Raw genomic sequence first — 15,695 nt, forward strand, 5'->3', positions numbered from 1 at the left:
ACACCATGGACAAGAGTTGAGTCAGGGTGGTCTCACACTCCTCACACTCCTATTCCGTTTGTCTGCTGCCTTGGCATGTAAACACAGAGAGAGTTCATTTTGCTAGATAGATCACACACACACACACACGTTTGCTGAAGCTGCTTATCCTAAGCGGGGTCACAGCAAGCTGGAGCCTAACCCGGCAATGCAGGGCATGGGATGGGGGGGGGGAGCACCCAGGATGGAACACCACCGTCACAAGGCACCCCCAGCGGGACTCGAACCCCAGACCCACCGGAGAGCAGGACCCAGCCAAACCTGCTGCGCAACCCCCCCCCGAACCCTCCCACTAGACAGATAATATTTGAAAATAGATGAGAAACTATGATTGAGAAATGGATTAAAAAGAAACAGAAGACATGTACCTTTGAAATTTTGTAAGTGGGTCATCCGTATCACAAGGAGCCAGCGTGCCTGGCCTTTCACAGAGAACACGCACTAAGACAGACGGTTGAAATGGGCTCTGGCGTCCATTGGACACAATGTGCTGAGAGTCAACAAACACTGAATGGATCTACCTGCTGGATCACAGTGACACAACAGTGAGTGAGGATGACGACGATGACGACTAAGGACAGCGAGAGAGACGCGGCAGGTACTTTGCGAGAAGCTGGAGCCGGGACCCGTGGTCACACTGAAGCGGGTGGTGGCCACCCTTAGCGTGGTCACGTTCTTCTGCGGCTGGAACAGGATGATGTGGATCTTGGGGGCAAACAGGCAGCCCAGCACCACAGAGCCGCTCAGGCTTACCGAGATACACATGGTGGTGGTCTGCACCTGCAGAAGGAGGAGAAAAGGGTCAGTGCGCCACCTTCCGGAACCTTCCCTTAAGCGGACGACGCAGATACATATTGCAACACTTCTAGGTTCCCACCCGTGTGTTGAGATTCAGACATCGACAGCTGGTCCTCGAGTTACTACACATGCCACTTACAACCTGGACTACTTCTACTGATAATAATTTCCCGAAAGACATAGCAGCAAAGTCTTTATTAGTCTTTAATCACAACTTTTCATTGTCTCTAAAAAGTATTTATGCACCATATTATGTTTTTCTTTTTCCTTTTGCAAAAAAGCCCTTAAATAAAACTGGCTACTCTTAGCAGAGGTTAGTTGGCTTTTATATGACAGATCCATCACCAGTTATAGAACTTAAAACAAGCAAAATACATCATCATGGATTTTCTACAGCATCGCGGGGTGGTCATCTTCATGTTTTCACCTTTACGTTTACATGTATTCATTTAGCAGATGCTTTTCTCCAAAGCAAGGTAAAGTGAGGTACAACTCAAAGTAAACAAAAGTACATTTCCCCATCTGATGGAGAGATATGAATGCAGACACACAAATCTCAGAGTTCGTTCAGTTTTTCCTCATATCACCAATTACACATACACATACACATACACACACACACACACACACACACACACACACACACATTTTCTGACCCGCTTGTCCCATACGGGGTTGCGGGGAACCAGAGCCCACCCGGCAACACAAGGTGTAAGGCTGGAGGGGGAGGGGACACACCCAGGACGGGACGCCAGTCCATCGTAAGGCACCCCAAGCGGGACTTGAACCCCAGACCCACTGGAGAGAAAGACCCGGTCCGCGCCACCGCGCCCCCCTTAGCACCAGTTAACCAGCATTAAATGGGTAGCAGTATATAGAAAAGATGAGGAGTCTTCAATGTCAAAATATTTTTACAGATAATGTAGGAAAGCTTATGGAGCAGTTGGGAAATTGGGGGGAAGTAGGTATGAAAGAGATGTGCTTTCTAAGATTTTTCTTGAATATTTAGAGGGATTCAGCAGTGCTGAGGGACAAAGGGTGCTCATTCCACCACACAGGAGCCAAACCAAGTTTTTGTTTCACACATTTAACCTATCATCTGATACAAGTTGCAGCCCTAAGTGAACTGACATAAGTGTCTTCCTGGCCTCTCAGCGGTGTAAGCAGAGAAGAACAACCTGGATTGAACCTTGTGTAGGACAATAAGTTGAATGGTTCTGGTCCCCACAGCTTCTGAGCTCTGAAATGTGTCGTTTCTAACACCAAAGCAAAGAGCTCATCTCAACCCTCCATCTCCCACAGCGACTGCTTCAGTATTTACTTTTCTTTCCAGCTGTGTAACAAAGTGTTGTAACGCACGCTGCATTATTTGTCCAGCACAGACCTTTGTCCTGGGAATCCTGCAGAGCCCTGAATTCCACTGATATGTACGGCTGGATGTCTGCTGGAGCAATTCATCTTCAAAAGTGTCTCAGCCAGGGCTACAGCAGCAGTCCTCTGTGAGATCTAGACCTGTAACCTTTGCCGGTGCCTTAACCGTAACACTGCCACGTATAGTTAATTAAAAAGGGATCTGCCTGCGCATTTTCATTATGCGTACCTTTCTCTCCGATTGTGAAAAAACACTCCAGTGTGTGTTTTAGCTGCCCTAGGAGATATTTTCATATGAAGCAACTAATTTTACCCATTTAGGCTGCTAGAAATTTTTTCATAAAGTGCCTCCTCAAGGGTACAACAGCAGGCACCAGCACAAGGTGGAGAACATGACAAAAGGCATCAACACAGGCAACACAGTGTTCAAAAACACAACATCGACACAGGCCAGAGAACACAAGTTCAAAGACGTCGGAACAAGCCGGACAACATAACCAAACCCCCAAAGACATAAGTCCATCCTAGCAAATTAATCACTCCAATGTACGAGCACCAAATGGGGAACACAGTAAACACAAGCAATAGCTCAAGCTACAAAACACAACACGAAAGCTAAACGCAGGCTAGTAAACACTGTGCACAGTGCCTGGAACGGTCTGGTGCAAATTCAGCATGAGCAAAGCGTTCCCATGTACCACCCTTCCTTGTGTTTTTTCATCGTCTGCCCTATCGAGTTCAACACTCTGGTTATAGCCTACAAGAATGACCCCTGATACCACAGTCTGCGATCACCTCTTACACACCAGCAACAGTGCTGTGCCCCTCCATGTTTGGCTGTTTGGTGGTCCCACTCATGAGGGCTCTAAAAGCGAAAGTCTGTTGGTTCTCAGTTTTGGCCCCTATGTGGTGGACTGAGCTCCCTTGGCCCCTCAGAACTGCTGAGTCCCTTCCAGCATCAAAGAATGGACTCAAAGCCCATGAGTAGGTCTAATGCAAATACATGAGCACAGGCTGAAAAGCACAAGCCTAACACTGAAAAGGCACTTAGGCGGACTACCGAACGCGTCGTTCAAAGGCACCAGTGTTGGAGAACATCACCCACAGCCCAATGCCACCCATCACCCATCAGCCCAAGTGTTGGACACAGCAGTTGGAGGTTCAAGTGGTACAAAAAAAGACTCTTAAAAGCATCAGCCTAGGCTAGAGAACTGGGCACAAACGTGTTGGCCATCCTGCTTCCTTCCCCTACTGCGGAGGGCGTGGGGGAGAGTCCTTGGGAGTGTGTGAGTGCACACAGGAGCTGAGACGCAGCTGGGCTTTGGCTTTGGAGCTTTTATTTGTTTTTTCACATTCCATTCCACACAGTTACACTCAGGAATGGTCACTCCCAGTGTCCCCCCTCTGTTAGGGACGTATCCCCTAATACCCCAAAGCAGAGCACTTGTCTCTGTTGCCCTTTGAGAGAAGAGCTGCACCAACAGAGGCCCTCCAGTGACCGCATGTGGATGGATGCGCCTGCAATCCATACCGATGCAAAATAAAAAATTATAAGAATAGGTCGTGTTTCACATGAACAGCACACTGATCAGGCTGTGGAAATTATTTAGAGAAGACGAGTTTTGTAAAACATCTCAGCAGCAGAGAAAATTTATTTGATGGGATGTAAAATTGTGGTGAAACCGAAAGTGGTCTAAGGCCCCATCAGTTCCGAGTTAGAGTTTAGACGATATCAAAATTCACACAAGGCATCTTCAGATGGCTGACTCTGGCCTAATTAATTCAATTTTTCCTTGCAAGTATTCCATATTTTCATATAAAAATGCGAAAACAGCATCTTTCACATTTCTATGCATCGCTTTCTAGCACCAGGCGCTGTGACAGGTGGTGAGTCGCAGTGATTTGACAAAACAGCACCCTGGTATGACTAAATCACAAAATCGATGGGTTTCACTGTGTAATATGTAGCCTGGGCTAAAGTATTCATTCCTTTTCATTTTCCTGCACCAGTCTGTTAAGGCATTTCAGCCTGTAGAATGGCACCATCCTGCATGTTGATGCAATGTGTTCTTTACAGCATCAGGTGCACTGGGCGCTTTGCACTTTTGCATTATAAATTCAATAAAAATGTGTTCACTTAATCCCATTTGAAACAAATACCATCAGCAAAGTCACAACAAATAACAGCAACATCCAGACGTGGCCCAGAATCCCTTAGATTTGTAGATATAAATTAATAAAGGAGCACAGAGCTATACGTGACAAAAATCCCATGAAGAAGGGATAACAAAATCTGAACGTATTGTGGCGCGCAGCGCCGTGGGTTTGGATGGGGCGAAGAAGGATGCGGAGGCAGCGTTCGTGACGAATGATTTATTAGAACACCGGCACCGGGGAAATAATGCTCTCGGTCCGAGGACCCCGTTTCCTCCAGGACCTGTGCCTACAGCCAGCCTTCCCAGCCTGCTTAGCGCCCCCAGGCTCTCTTCTCTTTCTCCCCTTGGCAGATGCGAACACCCCCTTTATTCCCCGTGCGTCACCAAACGCTAACCAATAAACAATTAACACATTTCCCGCTAAAACTCAGTAACGCGGGTCGTTACAGTATAAATAAAAGAGCCTTGTTATGTATTTGTGACAACATGGGTGAACATTATATTATGCACAAAGCAAAAATTTATACTTTAACAACTGAAACCGGATTAAAAATTAAACTTGTATGCTATTTATTGTGTAGAGCCACAATTTGTTTCGTTGAAAGTCTCACCTACAAAGCAACAAAAGTTAAAGGCACGGGGTGGCAATGTGTCATAGCATCTTTCCATAACATATAAGGTGACGCATCTTCCAATTTTCTAACAATTCCAATTTTCTCCATTTCTTTACTGTTGAGCTTTTGTTTTTTTTAAAAAATAATTAATTTTTTCCAAGGGTACCGTTCATTTTTCGATTCGATCAGCTCGGGGCAACTAGCTGTACGTTCTCCCAACTGTGAATCCGGCCGTGCCGAAATCATGCGTTTTCTGGAGCGTGTAGAAAAAAACGAGGAGAAGGAATGATAATGTAATGATGAGCAAATTGTTGATTTCGGTGGCTCCCTGTCACTAATAATGTGCGTGGCTGTCAAAAAGAGGCACCTTCCCTTTGTTCTTCATCGGCGCACGTGTCTCAGCCACATGAAAAGGGAGCTGATCCTTTCATCAGACTTTAAGAAAGGCAATCAAAGGAGTTCTCTTTCATCTCTCATCCATATCTGCAGGTGCTACACAAAGCTGGAACAAGGCTGCGGTTGAGGACATGTTCTCCGGATGCTCAAGGGGAACAACTTCACGCGCTCAGACTGCAGCCATTCGCTCCCCCCTCCCCCGCCGAATCTTTGAGTCATATATTAATAAAATCGTATTTGATTCAAATCCCTCATTTCGGCTTCTTCGGGGTGTAACGGAGCGTTATGAAAATCCGACATCCCCCGTGCCTCACTGTGACTGATTTGCCAAACCAATTAGGCCTAGATACTCGACGGCATAAAAGAGCAATAAAGAAGAGATGTCGACAAGAGCGGAGAAATTTTATGCGACGGAAACCTCCATAAGCGCTCTGTTTAGTGCAACTGTAATGTTACAGGACAACAGTCACCAGAGCGGGACTCACCGTCGTCTGTTTGCGCTGCTTCTCACATCTGTGTAGTTCAGCATCCCTACGGATGAATTGTGCTCATTGAGTTTTGTGCACAGTTCCAGTCAAAAGTCTGAGGACACTTGAGCAGTATTTTCATGAGATGAAGGGGAGAGAAGAGCGAAAGCAAAGCAACCCAAGTACCCTTCGTCTCTGAGAATGCTAGTTCGATGTTAGAAAGATGCGTCGGCCCATCACACATTGTCTGAACCGCTTGTCCCATATGGGGTCAAGGGGAGCTAGAGCCCAACTCAGGGCGCGAAGCTGGAGGGGGAGGGAACACACCCAGGACGGGACACCTGTCTGTCGCAAGGCACCCCAAGCAGGACTTCAACCCCAGACCCACCAGAGAGCAGGACGAGATCCAACCCACTGCACCACCGCGCCACCGCACCCCCCGTGTTGGCCCATTTCCTTCCCAAACTTGTGAACCAGAAAGCTTGCAGAAGCAAGAGTTTCCAGCAAGTGTGCTCAAACTTTTCACTGGTACTAATTTGTATAGGACTGTGAGAACACAACAGTAGGCATACAGAAAGTGGTGGTCGCCCTTACCCTGTAATCGCTGGCAGTGACGTAGAATATGGGTTGGAAGGCAAGCCAGATGATGCACGTGGTGTACATGGTGAAGCCGATGAACTTGGCCTCGTTGAAGTTCTCGGGGCACTTCCGGGTCTTGAAGGCGTAGACAGTGCAGAGGACTATGAGCACGCAGTTGTAGGTGAGGGACACGAGCATGCTGGAGTCCTTGCTGTTGCACTTGAGGGTGACCACATCCCGTCTCTCGGGGCTGACCTCCTTGCGCACCCCGGGCGCCTCCACCAGCAGCCAGACCACCACTACAACCAGCTGGCAGGAGATGAGAGCCATGCAGATGACCACCTGCGAAGTGGGGCTGATGAAGCGAGGCCGCTGCGCACCATCCTTCACGCCATTGAAGATGCGAGCGATGCGGTTGGTCTTGGTCAGCAGAGCAGAGTAACACACGGAAAAGGAGGTTCCCAGGCCCAGTCGCCGCAGCGTGCACACAGCCGCCGAGGGCTTGGCGATGTACACGAAGGTCATGCTGTAGCACATGAGCACGCCCATGAGCAGGATGTAGGAGAGCTCCCGCCCGCTGGCCTTCACCACCGGCGTGTCATTGTGCTTCACGAACAGGCCGACGACAAAGAGCGTGCAGAGCATGCCCAGGCAGGCGATGGTGACGGGACCGATGGCCCAGGCGTCCTCCCAGTGGATGTACTCCTCAGGCAGGTCGAAGCAGCCCGTCAGGTTCTCCGAAGGCCACTGGCCGAAGCCGCAGTCCATGCACGTGAACTCGTCTAGCAGGTACTGGTAGGGCTGGCAGGGGATGCAGATCCAGCAGCACACATCCCCGGGCTGCATGCTCTTCACCTCATTCTTCCTGCAGGGGTCACTACACTGGGAGGTGGGCGGGACCTGTGGGTCCCAAGGGATGAGGCTCGTGTTGAGCACCAGGCCCTGCGCCCAGTATCCCACTTTCCTGTAGATATATTTGCCATTCTCTTTGTGGTAATGGAAGATGTTGTAGCGGCCAAGACTGTCGCCGTACGCATCGAAGCGGACGACGTTCTCCGTGTCGGCCGGACGAAACGGGGCTTTAGGAAGGAAGAAAAAAGGTAGACGTCAGTTATTGACTGGGACAATACTGACACAGACAATAGTGAATATTCAAAGATGTAAAAGTACAAGATTAAGCTGAAAAGCATTAATTTAATTAGCAGTCTCCACAAGAGCTGAAAAGAAATAATAACTCGAGATATTTAACCACTGTGCTACCTACTGTCCTGCCATAATAAAAGCGCCAGCCTGGCAATACAAGCACAATCTGCAATAAACGTGCAATTTTCTCCCGGAGCTCAAAGAAGAGTCGCTCAACGGGCATTCGTAAACAACGTATTAAATCACTGCGAGATACCGGCGACATTAAATCAGCGCGCCCGCCTCATCAGCCTTCCTCCTGGTATCGCTTTCACATCTCGTTCGAGTCGCGCTGAATTTTAGCGGTGGAAGTACTGGGCACAGGTGCATACAATATATTTACATAATTAGAGCCACAAGTTCAAGTTCAGAATTTGTCCGGTGCCTTTGATGTACTGCAGCTGCACTCAGATGACAAGACGTGGAGAAATGAATTATTTTCCCAAGTAATAAAAAAATTAAATAAAAAACAGGAAAGTAAAAATATTTCTCTTTCCTGTGCACAACCATTTATTTATAATATATCCAGTCCAGCAAAGCAGCTCTGCCACTTCCACAGGTGTGCTGCATATTTGTTTTTTATTGTGAGAAATAAGAGAAAAACTGGGATAATGCATTTTTTTCAACCTGTAGTGCACTTCTCTCTTATGTTAGAATGAAAGTCCATGAACAAAGTCCAGAGCCATTTCAGATTGGACACTGACTCCCACTAAAGTCTTTTTGCTCAGACGCGACAGGATGCTGCTCACCAAGCTGTGTGTGTAAGACAGAGATAGATGAGGTTTTGTAAGAAATTCAGTGTGAATTTTTCCCACGGCAAGACAGAACCTGTTATAAAACTAATGATCACATGAAAAACAACCCCCCCCCACACACACACACACACAACATTTCCTCTCCCCACTGACCGTGAAGGAAGTGTAAGGGTTGCATTACCTCCACCCCCCCCCCATACACACACACTAGAATTCTAGATCCCCTTCAATTCTACATAACCCATTTTCACAAGGACAATTCCTGAAAGTTACAATTGAACCTGGAACAGGGTACATGACTTTTTTCAGTCAAGGAAAATTGGGTCAACCTTGGTCGGAAAACTCACAATCAAACCACAGGAAAACAACCTGAAGTAAATTATTTGTATTGCACTCACTTGGTGAGGATGGGCTTCATATCGCTAAACTAATAATTAGTATAAATAGAGACATGGCCAGTTTCTTGGAGAAATGCTTGAAGAACACTGGGTCAACACGCTATTTTGACACGACCACTACCGTCAGCACTCTGGTTGGAGCCGAACGCACTCTCTGGGTGAAGTCATGGTTGGTGTGACACCGTTGACCTGTTTGCTCACCGTCAAACTTGGTTTTCAGGATATAATCCTTGTAGAACTTTTTCCCATTCCCCGGTTTCATGACGTCACAGAGTTTGGTGGAGTTGGGGCACACGGACTGCCTCATGTTGTGCAGGGCATGGGCCATGGCATAGACGGCGTTGACCACAAACATGATCTTGGACTCCTGCTCGAACTTGCCGTCGCGCAACGAGTACTGGCCACAGCTGAGCTCGTGGAGGCTGCACTGGAAACGGTGCTCCCAGAACTCCCGGAACCAGGGGTTGCGTGTGTTGTTGTAGGGGTTCAGTCCGGTGAAGTAGTCAGCAAACTCCTTGATGGGGTATGACGCCAGCTCGATGGTGAAGGCCCCGTCAGCCACGTGCTCGCTGCCCCGCACCACGCTCTCCTGCGCGCCCCAGCCATCGCTGGCCACCCAGATGAAGGTGACATTCATGCGGGCGGCAGCCACCAACAACTCGCGTGCGTCCTCGCTGCGCGTGAACAGGATGACCACCTTGGCGTTGGACTTCTGCTGCAGTGAGCGGATGACACCGTCGTAGCTCCAGCGACTCATGGAGCGGCTCACCTTGGCCGACGTGGCGATGCAGATCTGCCGGGCGCGGGCCTCTTGTTGGAAGGCGTCGATGCCCGTCTCGCCGTAGTCCCCCTCGGACGCCACCGTGGACACGTAGGTCCAGTTGAAGTAGCGGAGGATCTCAGCCATAGCTTTGGCTTGGTAAAAGTCTGGCGGGACAGTGCGGGCAAAGTAGTCATAGCGCGTCTTGTCGCTGAGCTTGGCACTGGTGGAGGCGTAGCTGATTTGGGGGATCTGAAAGAGTCGGAGCAGGTTGGCCACCTGTAAAAGAGTGGAGAACCACAGTTAAAACCCCAGACACGCAGCACATAATCATCATCTAGCATTTCTGACACGGAAAGTAATTGCGGTCTTCAAGTGACTGCCTCCGGAGCACGAATGATAAGACTGCCACGCAATCAAACCAGCGAGCAGCACAATCAAAGGATGTTTTTCCTTTCGCTCTTAGACGCAATCAGTTTTGTCCCCGTTTCAAGCTTCTTGTGCCCTTTCCTCAAACTCAAAGGTAACTTTCACCGGTATTCATCTGCCTGCCTGCTTGCCTGCTGAGGTTCAGGGCGCTCAGTGGGCTCCACAGTGCCACATTAGTTCCTAGGAGCCCATCAGTTCCTGTGCGTCACACTCTTAACCAATCCAGTTCGCGACAAAGGGGATGTGCACAGTGGATATGAAACATATGCCTTAATTCCTCTTCCAGGAAAAGTGTAGACATTTACATTTATTCACTTAGCAGAGGCTTTTCTCAAAAGCTGCGCACAATTACGAGAAAGCGAAAGAACATTTCACATCAGACAAACGGTTATGGATGCAGACACACAATTCTCGAAGCATGTTGTCCAACACCTACGCTTTTGTTCTGTGCATAGTACATGTGTAGCAGCAAAGAGAACTGATCGGAAATAAAATGTGATCACGACAGATAATATAACGCAAGTTTATGGATCTGGAGAGAAGTGGGTTTAACAGAGATGTATTTGGAAACCCTTCTTCAATGCTGAAAGGGATTCAGCAGTGCTGAGGGACTGAGGGAGTTCATTCCACAACATCAGAGCAAAAACTGAGCACGTACATTACACTAAGGAAGACACCTGAGGCAGCTCTACTTAAACGCTATTTAAGGACGTTCAGTTTTGACGAGAAACCAGAAAAGCAATCTCCTTATCACTGAGCACTTGCTACAAATGACCAAATAATTTTGTTTTGCCACTGGGCACTTGAGCTCCTTGCTGGAGGATACTGAGTCATACTTTGGATATTAAGTCTAAAATTCTTTTGGCTCAAAACAGTACATAGTTGTACTTCAGTTTACAGATGTGTTTCTTAAAATCCAGTCTTATGGTGGGAAATTGTATATTAAAAACACCATTTCAAATCAATGAGACCAAAACATTCTCTTTTAAAAAAAATACTAAAAGTTGAAATAATTAGACAAGGACAACGTTACTGCTGTAATTCGTGTTATTTCTCAGGAAAATCAGAAATGGTTTAAGTAGATGTCTGTAACTATAGTCTGTATACTAAACTGCTTTTTGTCTCTTTAAACAAAATGCACTTGCAAAATAACCAGCTGTCCTACAAATGTCTTGAATGAAAAAAAAAAAAAAACTGGCAACCAGGAGTTTCTCGAAAATGGAAATGTTTCGTATCGCTGTGTATCTGAACCGTTCTCAGTATTTCAGAGCGAACCACATCTGAACTCCAGCAAAGAAACCTTAAAAAACAAGCTGTCACAAGTACAACATAATGTTTTAAATGTCTGTAATTAGACCAGCAAGTATTTAAATAAAAGGATTTAAATAAAAGGAAACAGATTTTCTATGCATAATAATTTTTCTTAATCTGAACTTTATTATTTCCCTTATTTTTGGAATTTCGAGTCATTTTCTAATTATTTGAGCTTCAAAAATAGAAGGGAAAAGGTCAAATACTTTATATTCTGTGCTCATGCCAGGGCAAATATTAAAATGTCTTTATTCCCAACTTCTTTGTTATCTTCTTTTGATGTTTCCAGTTAATGGCCCTTAAAAACTGAATGTAGGATTTTCTCTCATTATTGAAAAGATTCTGTGTTCACACTAAAGTAACACCTACAAAAGTATGTTATAAATAAATACTGCATAATTTAGCACTCCGAATGGGCTTTGAACTGAAGGTGTACGAATGTTACCGTTAAGGGCTGCGCATTTAAAAATCATGAAAACCGTGGTAAGAAATATATCCAATTTTTAAGGGTTTAAAAAAAAAAAACCCTAGTCAATACAGTGCGACATCTCTCCCCCAACAACAAGAGCACATAATAAAAGCAATTTTAAAAACACTGTACTGCAGACACTAGGAAGCACTTTAATGAGATTCCAAGGCGCTCATCACTAGTGTTGCACTCGTAGGATTAATGTGTGAAGTAGAACCTTCCGCTGCTGCCACTTGACACGAAGCAACCAAACAATCGCTCTCTGCAGCCATTACAGCAATTCCGTCCTGTTTTTACACTACACTCCCGCTGTACGGCACACAGCCCGACAGAGCTTGAATTAAATCACATCTATTACCCGCATAAAGGGAAAATGTCATAAAAACAATTACAAGAATGAAAAAACAATTGAAGAAAATTACTCAAGAAAGAACAACGAGCAATGCGCTGGATATGAGAAGTGGGCGCGGCCCGGGGTAACTGAGGGCCCTCCGGTGAAAAAAGTACTAGGAGCCTCGGTATATAACGTGTAGACACCCTTTTAAAGTATAATTACAGCACCTTGAAATTCTAACATTAGCAGATACTATGAATGTTGTCTGTAATTTCGTAATGATTTATTATGTGGCGCCGGCTGTGTTTTGAAGCGGACGACCAGGTAGCTGATGGCAAACAGCACAGAGGAGTTACCAGGCTACGGGTACCAGTTCCAGCTCGTGTGCTGATATTGGGCCATAAAATAATATAAAAATAAAATGTAAAATGGAAATGTAAACGGGCCAACAAGTAACACATCTGCAAAACGTGTCTTTGTGGCCTTCGAACAAGAACGAGCTCATTTCCACTATAATTTAATACAATTAATAAAAGAAGAATTTCAGTTTGCGTCCTTTCCGTGCAGCTGAAACCAGAGTCATTCTTCCGCAGCAAAATGCAGTGTCCGTATGGGGGGATTGTGGAAAAAGTAAAACACTGACAAGTATTTCCAGGTTTTTTCTTGCATGTGATGTAATTAGGTCTTAAATGTGGATCAAATCCTGTAACTGATGGGCTTTTATTAAAAATGAAAAACTGACAGTTTTTCGTAAAAACGATTTCAATTCGATTTCAACGGCCAAATCGACAAAATGGAACAATAATACTTGCAATTCCAACAGTAATTATGGTAGAAAGCAGTGATGTGTTTACAATTTGCTCTTTGTTCAGGTACTTTTGAGAAGGATGATTTCTTCAGTTATTTAGTGTTCAAGTTACCAGGAGCGGGGGGTGTGGTGGTGCAGCAGGTTTGACCAGGTCCTGCTCTCTGGTGGGTCTGGGGATCAAGTCCCCCTGGGGGGTGCCTTGTGATGGACTGGTGTCCCGTCCTGGGTGTGTCCCCTCTCCCTCCAGCCTTGCGCCCTGTGTTGCCGGGTTAGGCTCCGGCTTGCCACAACCCTCACTTGGGATAAGTGGTTTCAGTCAATGTGTGTGTGTTACCAGGAGCCTCCTACCAGTAAATTAAAAAAAAGAAACTAGAAGCTGATTGATTAGTTAAAACTAATATAAAAGTATAATGAACAAATGTATGTTTCTATATGGTCTTTCAGTAAGTGATCCTCAATACCTCTACAATTTTTACCTTCATGCTGGAACCCAGGAGTTGAGCAGGGACATGTTAAATCTCCAGTGATGCAGATGGATCTCGTACAGCTTGGTACAATAAGCAAGGATCTCGGCTGGAGAAAAGCTGAACTGTCCTGGTACCCTGTACTTTATGCTGTTGTCCATTAGCCTTTCACATTTCCCTCAATTACTGTGGAGTAATTACTGAAACAGTACCATTTAAGCTGTACACTCCAGTTGTATTACATTTATTCATTTAGCTGATGCTTTTCTCCAAAGCAACTTACAATGTTAAGGTTACAATTATTTACCCATTTATACAGCTCGGTAATTTTACTGGAGCAATTCAAGATAAGTACCTTGCTCAAGGGTACTACAGCAAGAGGTGAGGCTCAAACCTACAACCTTTGGGCCTAAAGGCAGTCACTCTAACCACTAGACTACCAGCAACCGGTATCACAGTGATATAATATTAATATGTCAGTGATCAGTGATCAGCTTCAATAACTAACAGTGCACAAAAGCTATTTGTTTGTCTAAAGAAGTATTCTTATCACATAACATTGCAAGACATCACTTTCATGCATGTTGCCATAGAAACCAGTAAGACAGAGAGGAAGATTCATCCAGAAACTGGGTAGTTAATATTAGAGAAGGTTATTTCCCCAGAGTCCTCCTGCTATGCTTTGAGCTCAGTTTTACTACTGAGCCGACTGCCACTTAACGTTACCTAAAAACCGTTCCCTTCACAGACACGTCTAAACAGACGCACAGGCGCCGTCCAAGAAGTGAACAATGTTTTGGCAAGAAGGGAAAAATGTGATGAGTTTAGACAGTTTGGAGGCGTATCAGAATACTAAGAAGGGTATGAGATTTATTTGAGATTTATTAAAACTGTGTGTGTGCCAACTCTGTATCACATCCTGATATAATCCTGGAGGAAATATGTTAATATTCTTCATATTTTTATATACAGATATATATATATATATATATATTTCCAACAAAAATGTTTCTCTCATCTGGTTTGCATTGTGTGCCAGACGGTACATTTCCATTTATTCATTTAGTCGATGCTTTTCTCCAAAGCATCTTACCATCTTAAGCTACTTAACAATATTTTACCCATTTGCATAGCCTGCTAATTTAAGGCGAGGACCTTGCGCACAGACACTACAGCAGGACACGAGATTCAAACATGAGTTTTCCAAGTCCAAAGGCTGCAGCACTGAACGATACACAACAATTCCTGTTGTCTTTCGAACTCTACCAAAAGTAATAAGTGGAATATTAATGCACTGTCACTGTAATGCACACGCAAGGGTACAGCTGTCAATGATCGACTGAAAGCTGGGTTGCTTACTTTTCCTACTTTTCTGCACATTCTTTAAAATAAAATAGAAAGAAATCAGCACTAGCCAATTTCCTGAAATGTATTAAAATACCAGCAGCACTTTTCTACTCAGATGATGTTCAGATGTTTGGATGATGTCACCGAGGAAGAGGCAAAAATACACTGCATGCCTGGCAGTGTTCAGTACAATCCAGTCGCCATTGAGGCCAGTCTGTGTCGTAGCCATCTGCTGCGTTATGCAATAAAATTCCCAGCGTTCTCCGTAGGAGGGAAGCAGGATGAGGATGCACATACCCACACCCCCCCACCGCCATACATACATGATCAGCTCCTTACTGCTGTAGAGATTTTCCATCGTCTCAGTTCAATTCATTCGACGATTTCAAACACCTCTCTATATACAGTCATCCGAAAGTTGCAAAAGTTGACTAAGTTTCTGCATTTTGGTTTATTTTACCATCCTTCTGTGCTCATTTTTGCAAAAAAACGTCCCAGCAATGGTTATAAAATCAAGCTCATATACACATTCATTGGTCCTACCACGGCTGGTCCTGCTCCAAATGCAAGGAATCCCGTGTGTGAATGGCCACAGTCTCCATCTCCAAGGACAAAGGGGCTTTTTTTTGATCCACTGTCACCAAAATTGAAGGTTGTTGACTAGAAGTACAAAATTGCTCCCATTTATCCATGTCCACACACCTTCAGGTCCCTCCAGGTCCTTTCAGGCGCATCAGCAGTATTGACCTAACAGAATATGACATCGAACAGCATCTGTAAACCGCTGCCCTCGAAGCAGCAACAACCAGCTTGATGTCGTCCTTGGTGCAGAAGCTATTGACTCACGTAACACATTTGCTTCACACCCTTCAAGTAACAACATGCTCATCAACATCTACCTGAAGAAATGTGCCAACAGTATATCAATATTCTTCACATTAGCCCATGCAAGAATTCATTAAGATGCATACTTGTCTTTGTGGAGAGTTTACTTTGACTTTAACAATGAAAATAATTC

At 45.3% G+C, this 15,695-nt stretch overlaps 1 protein-coding gene across 1 annotated transcript in view; it reads right to left on the reverse strand.

Moving 5' to 3' along the window:
* LOC108923425 (metabotropic glutamate receptor 2-like) overlaps window positions 1–15,695 on the reverse strand; it is a 44,603-nt gene that overhangs the window by 1,715 nt on the left and 27,193 nt on the right. The window contains exons 3-5 of the mRNA XM_018734155.2: window positions 8,957–9,794; window positions 6,436–7,499; window positions 642–819 (exon numbers count right to left, since the gene is read on the reverse strand). Of these exons, the coding sequence (XP_018589671.1) occupies window positions 642–819; window positions 6,436–7,499; window positions 8,957–9,794 (2,080 nt within the window). The remainder of the gene's footprint in view (window positions 1–641; window positions 820–6,435; window positions 7,500–8,956; window positions 9,795–15,695) is intronic.

Source organism: Scleropages formosus, chromosome 22 (assembly GCF_900964775.1).
Source record: "Scleropages formosus chromosome 22, fSclFor1.1, whole genome shotgun sequence".
Taxonomy (NCBI): Eukaryota; Metazoa; Chordata; class Actinopteri; order Osteoglossiformes; family Osteoglossidae; genus Scleropages; species Scleropages formosus.